The sequence below is a fragment of the Sinocyclocheilus grahami genome, unplaced genomic scaffold (genome assembly GCF_001515645.1).
Source record: "Sinocyclocheilus grahami isolate Dianchi unplaced genomic scaffold, SAMN03320097.WGS_v1.1 scaffold1402.1, whole genome shotgun sequence".
Lineage (NCBI taxonomy): Eukaryota > Metazoa > Chordata > Actinopteri > Cypriniformes > Cyprinidae > Sinocyclocheilus > Sinocyclocheilus grahami.
In genome coordinates, this window is record NW_015506581.1 from 126191 (window position 1) to 131776 (window position 5586).

The window sequence follows — 5586 nt, forward strand, 5'->3', positions numbered from 1 at the left end:
CTCTCTCTCTCTCTCTCCCTCTCTCTCTCTCTCTCCCTCTCTCTCTGTTAGCGTAGCTTCACTCCGTGTAAATCAGGAGAAAGAAACACATTCCAGATGGGAAGCATTCACAGTAAGTTTCCCCACTCAAAACCATCTGGCACAACTCAGCTCCTTCTCCCTCTGCTCTTATTTTAAAAAATAAACTGTAAACAAAGAAGCAAAAAAGTAATTCACAGAAATAACTATAGGTCCCAAAATCGTATTGTAGCAGAACCATGGCTCAGTAATGGTATCAAATGGTAATACCACGCTACTTTGACATGCATCATACTGAATGATTGACATGGGTGAATCTCATGAAACCTGTCAAGAACATGGGTGGCTCATATTTCACTGTAAAATCAACATATTTTGTCTGAAGACTTTTTTTAAAATTTTGCGTCAAAATTAAATGCATCCCTAATAATGATCAGTACTGTAATTGAAAAAAGAGTCACATTACTATTTACTATTATGCAAATAATAATAATAACAACAACATTGATTAAATTTTTTAAACACTGTATTACTGATTTTTTTTTTAAGTCATTTTTATTTTAAACCAGTAAAAATACATATAGCACTGAAACGCACACACACACAGAACTCAAAAGCTCAAAAGAAACAGTAAAACATGAAAGTAATATCACAAAGAAAAAAGGTCCAAAATGTTTTTATTATATACAAAAAAAAAAATGAACGAATTAATTCATTTGTTAGCATACGTTTTTATTTTTTAAAGCAGAGTCCTATCAAACATCTCTAAAAAAAAAAGTTAGAGTTTTAGTTTTCCAATGCAGTTTTACTGCGGTTTCCTTTTTGAAAACCCGTTATGAATGTAACAGTCTTTCAAAGACAGCTCAGCACTGCTAGTTTGCTGAATGAACATTTCCACCGCTCGCAGCTAGAATTATTTCGGGCCGGGTTTCAAAACCTAGCGCGCTGCCTACTCAGACGACATTTGTAGGTGTTTCAGCTGCTGAGTCGGAATGCCTTCAAACGCCGTCTCGCTTCCTTCAAGAAAGAGCAAGTACACTAAAGCCTTAGCCAACGCCCCGCACACTCACTCCGCTCGCGCTCACTCCAGCTCTGCTGCTGCGCTACAGTCCGACACACTCACTCCGCTCGCGCTCTGCTGCGCTACAGTCCGACACGCTCGCGCTCTGCTGCGCTACAGTCCGACACACTCACTCCAGCTCTGCTGCTGCGCTACAGTCCGACACGCTCGCGCTCTGCTGCGCTACAGTCCGACACACTCTGTGTTTTAACAGACTAGTGTCTGTGAGAGTTTGCTGATACGGGCTCTAGGCTTCCTAAGAAGGCGCTATTTCATAGGAAAACGTTACAGAATGGCAGAAACCGAGGGAAGTCCGTTCGGAGGCTGTTTGGAGAAACTCAAGAGCTACGTGCGAACTCGGAAAGGAACCATCCTGACCGCTGAAATAGTAAGTTATTAACACGACTGTGACTTTAACTTTACTTACTTCTCATTTCGTACGACGCTTGCACTGTGCCGAGAGAAATAACGCCAGTTACAAAATAAATAAAGAAGAAACTGTGGATTAAAATGATCTGTTGTCACTGAGACGCTCCCACGCGCTGAGTAAGAATAATTCACCTGTTGATTCACACACTCGAGTCACGGAGAAAGTTCATTTGCGCTTGTTTGTGTTTCATACCACAACATATATGGTAAACATCGTGTGTACAGTGTCTGTCAGACCCTTACATTTGGACCATAAACCACGTAGTCTTCACTTTTTAACCATAAACCACATACTCTTCACTTTAAGAGCTAAAAATAGATTCGAAGAAAGTGGCATGCAACTGTGTTCAAAATAACATAAAGCTCGACTAGGATAAAGTATGGTTGCGAATATAATTATAAAACTGCATCACTACATAATCAGTTATGGCTTGTTTTAAGTGTATAGCAGTGCGGCTAGACGAGTTTTAATGGTGCTGTTGAATGAAATAGCTCCCATTGCAGAGGCATTTGAAACTTCACACTGACACACTAGTGTGTGCTTTTGGGAGGAGGTGGCATGGCATGTGTGTGTGTGTGTGTGTGTGTGTGTGTGTTTTATGCATTCTTTATTTCTGGTGTTTCCTTATTTATCCGTTCACCCTCGTGACCCAGTGCAGCTCGGAGCCCTCAGTAGTGGGTGTTCTTAAAGGGCCAGCGCCGCATCCTTGAATAGAGCTTCATTGTGCGCTGGCTGGAGTTCAGTCTGCCTGTGAGGCTCATAGAGGCAGTTTGTGCCAGTCCCCACAACTCATAAAGCTCTGATACATATGTGCATGAAGGAGGGGTGCCTGATGACATCATGCGGCCCGCTGCGCTCCTCCTTGCTGCCGACAGGCTGGGCGTAATGACTCTGGGATGTAGATTTAATGATTGTTCAATTAGTATGTAGGGCTCTGGAAGTTGAATCTTTTAGCTTAAGATTAAACATGTCAAAATTAAAAATATATTTTCTCAGCTTTACAATTACTTAAATGAGTCAATATAAGTTTGTAAAGCTACAGTGAGTTTTAGGCATGTTCATACATACTTTAAAATATAATAATGTTCATAAAGAAATTGGATATAAAAATAAAAAAGTGTGTTTGCTTCAATAAAACAAAGTTAGTACATCTATTATTTTTATCATTTCTTTCAGAATCTCCAAAAAGTTCATTCCTAACTTCTCTCTGAATTCTTAACATCACCTCAGTTGTTTCAGTAAACAGGCTAGTAACATGCCCATTTCCTGATTAACTTTAACCTACTTACAGCAGTTACTCTGAGGAAAACCAAACACTTAAAGGGTTAGTTCACCCAAAAATGAAATTTAGCTTGTGTTTTACTCACCCTCGAAGCATCCTAGGTGTATATGACTTTCTTCTTTCAGACGAATCCAGTCGGAGTTATATTAAAAATTGTCCTGGCTATTCCAAGCTCTATCATTGCAGTCAGCGGGTGTTGCAGTTCAACAGTCCACAAGTCGTCAAATAAAGCTGCGCATCCATAATAAAACATGCTTCACACAGTTATGGTGAATAAAGGCCCCCTGTAGCGAATCCATGTGTTTTTGTAAGAAAAATATCCATATTTCAAACGTAATAAACACTTTTCTCTCACTTCCGGTATTTTGTTTGGTTTTTGGCAAAATACTGATAATGTCAAATCGCACATCGTTAAAAAAATTACGATATTATCGCAGACGATATATATATCACACACCCCGCACCACTTTTTTTTGGCTAATTTGTGCAAAACCGGCTTCCACGTATGACAGAAACCGGAAGTAAGAGAAAAGTGTTCATTACGTTTGAAATATGGATATTTTTCTTACAAAACACATGGATTCGCTACAGGGGGCCTTTATTCACCCCCCGGAGCTGTGTGAAGCATGTTTTATTATGGATGCGCAGATTTATTTGACGACTTGTGGACTGTTCAACTGCAACACCTGCTGACTGCACTGATAGAGCTTGGAATAGCCAGGACAATTTTTAATATAACTCCGACTGGATTCGTCTGAAAGAAGAAAGTCATATACACCTAGGATGCTTCGAGGGTGAGTAAAACACAAGCTAAATTTCATTTTTGGGTGAACTAACCCTTTAAAAATTAAATGAATGTTATCGTTATTTATACTGGTAATTAGTCAAATGGCACCATTTTCTGAAAATGAGCCCTACATTTATTTTAAATAAAATTGTATATTTATTTTACACTTTAGTTTGGGGACCAATTCTCAATATTAACTAACTATTAATTAACTATTCTCACTATTAACTAATTATTAACTATAACTTTTGCCTCAATAGACTCCTAATTTGCTGGTTATTAATAGTTAGTACGGTAGTTGTTAAGTTTAGGATTAAGGGATCTAAAATATGGTCATAAGGCATTACTATGTGCTTTACAAAACTAAACAGCCAATATGCTAGTAATATGTGTTACGGGGCTGACAAGATGTGAGACGTGCGGATCCATGTGCAAGCTTTATTAAAAGCAGAGGAGGTCAGAAACACAGGCAGGGTCGAACAGTGGCAAACAGGTATATGGCGGGCAAGACACAAGAATAGTCCTAGGGCTAGCGTAGGTCAACGCTCGGTGAACAGAATCAAAAGGGCGAGACTAGAGGGATAAATCCAGGAAAACAGGCAAAGATCAGAAACCAAGAAAACAGACAGGGCAAGACTAGGCTAGGACTGGGAAACTAACGAGGGCTCTGTAAAGTAGCTATCACTGCTTGCGATAAGCACATACAATACTCGGCAGTTTGAGAGGAGTCAGATTGAGTGATATATAGTGAATGTGTGATTGGATACAGCTGTGTGCAATCAGTACAATGGATGATGGGATATGTAGTCCGGGATTTGTTTCAGAGAATGAAGTTTAGTGTCTTAGCAAATGTGAAAAACTGTAATAGTGGGAATAGGTCCATAAACTAAAGTGTTACTTACTTACTTTATTTATTTATGTATTTATTTATTTATTTGTTTGTTTGTTTATTAATTAAACCATTTGAAAAAGTTTGGGACAGTTTGTATACCAGATTGTAGTCATGGTAACTGTGTGAAGAACTGTGAATTCAGTGTTTTGTCAAACTGAGTAGGTTGAAGCCAAACTGCAGTCGTTCTGCTGGCAGCAGTATATTTATGTGCCCTCATGCTGGCTTCATAACAAAGGCATGTAAAGAGATAAGACTGTGTGGCTACCGACGGAAAAATGCCTTTCTCAACCCTTTCTCTGGTATTCTGAGCTTAGCTGAAAAGGAAAACTCTGCTAAAAATGGTTTACGTTTACGGTATAAGATGTGTTTTCTGTATAAGGCCAGCATTTGACGTTAACCCCAGGATAGCTGCACTTTTTACTGGCTATGATGTGATCAGTGCACTACTAGTTGTGTTGTCTCTTTTGTATATGAAATAAGGGTCACCAGAATATCAGTATATACAGTATATCAGTCAGTTTATCAATGTTGGTAAGTATAGACGACGTTACAGATTTTAAAGTGCCCCTATTATGCCTTTTTGAATATTACCTTTCATGCAGTGTGTCATGTAGCTGTATGTGAACATAAACTATCTGCAAAGTTGTGAAGCCGACAGTGCACGATAAATAAAGTTATTGTCTATCAAATAAAAGAGTCAGCTCGCAATCGCCTAAACGAGTCGTCAGGAATTCGAATCTTATTCTGTTACAGCTCTACGTCACAAAGTAACACATTTGCATAATATCCACCCACGTTCTACGTCGCCAACTTGCCCGTCCACAAACAGTAACATTTCCGTGTGGTTAACATCATGTCGAGAAGTAGCGTAAAGTAGAGTAAATTTGTTTTATCACATCTTATCATTACCACAAACTTGTTAACACTTGACACTTACCACTGAGAAACGTCCTGCTTCAGTCGCGCTTGCGAATCAGACTCTTGTCAATCAGGCACTTTAACCGTTTCATCATCAGACTCCGGCTCGAATTGGTAAGGTACAATCGATACCATCTTTTCTATGTATTGACAAGTCTCCAGGGCTGTCATTCCATCATGGCAATGGGCGTTTCGTTTC

General features: G+C 39.2%; 1 protein-coding gene across 3 annotated transcripts in view; it reads left to right on the top strand.

Moving 5' to 3' along the window:
- Nucleotides 1–938: 938 nt before the first annotated feature.
- Nucleotides 939–5586, top strand: part of LOC107570007 (proteolipid protein 2-like) — a 12954-nt gene continuing 8306 nt past the window's right edge. The window contains exon 1 of one of the 3 annotated variants that reach the window (XM_016256202.1): nucleotides 939–1466. In XM_016256202.1, the coding sequence (XP_016111688.1) occupies nucleotides 1371–1466 (96 nt within the window). In that variant the 5' untranslated portion in view covers nucleotides 939–1370. The remainder of the gene's footprint in view (nucleotides 1467–5586) is intronic. The other 2 variants (XM_016256203.1, XM_016256201.1) reach the window with 2 other exon arrangements.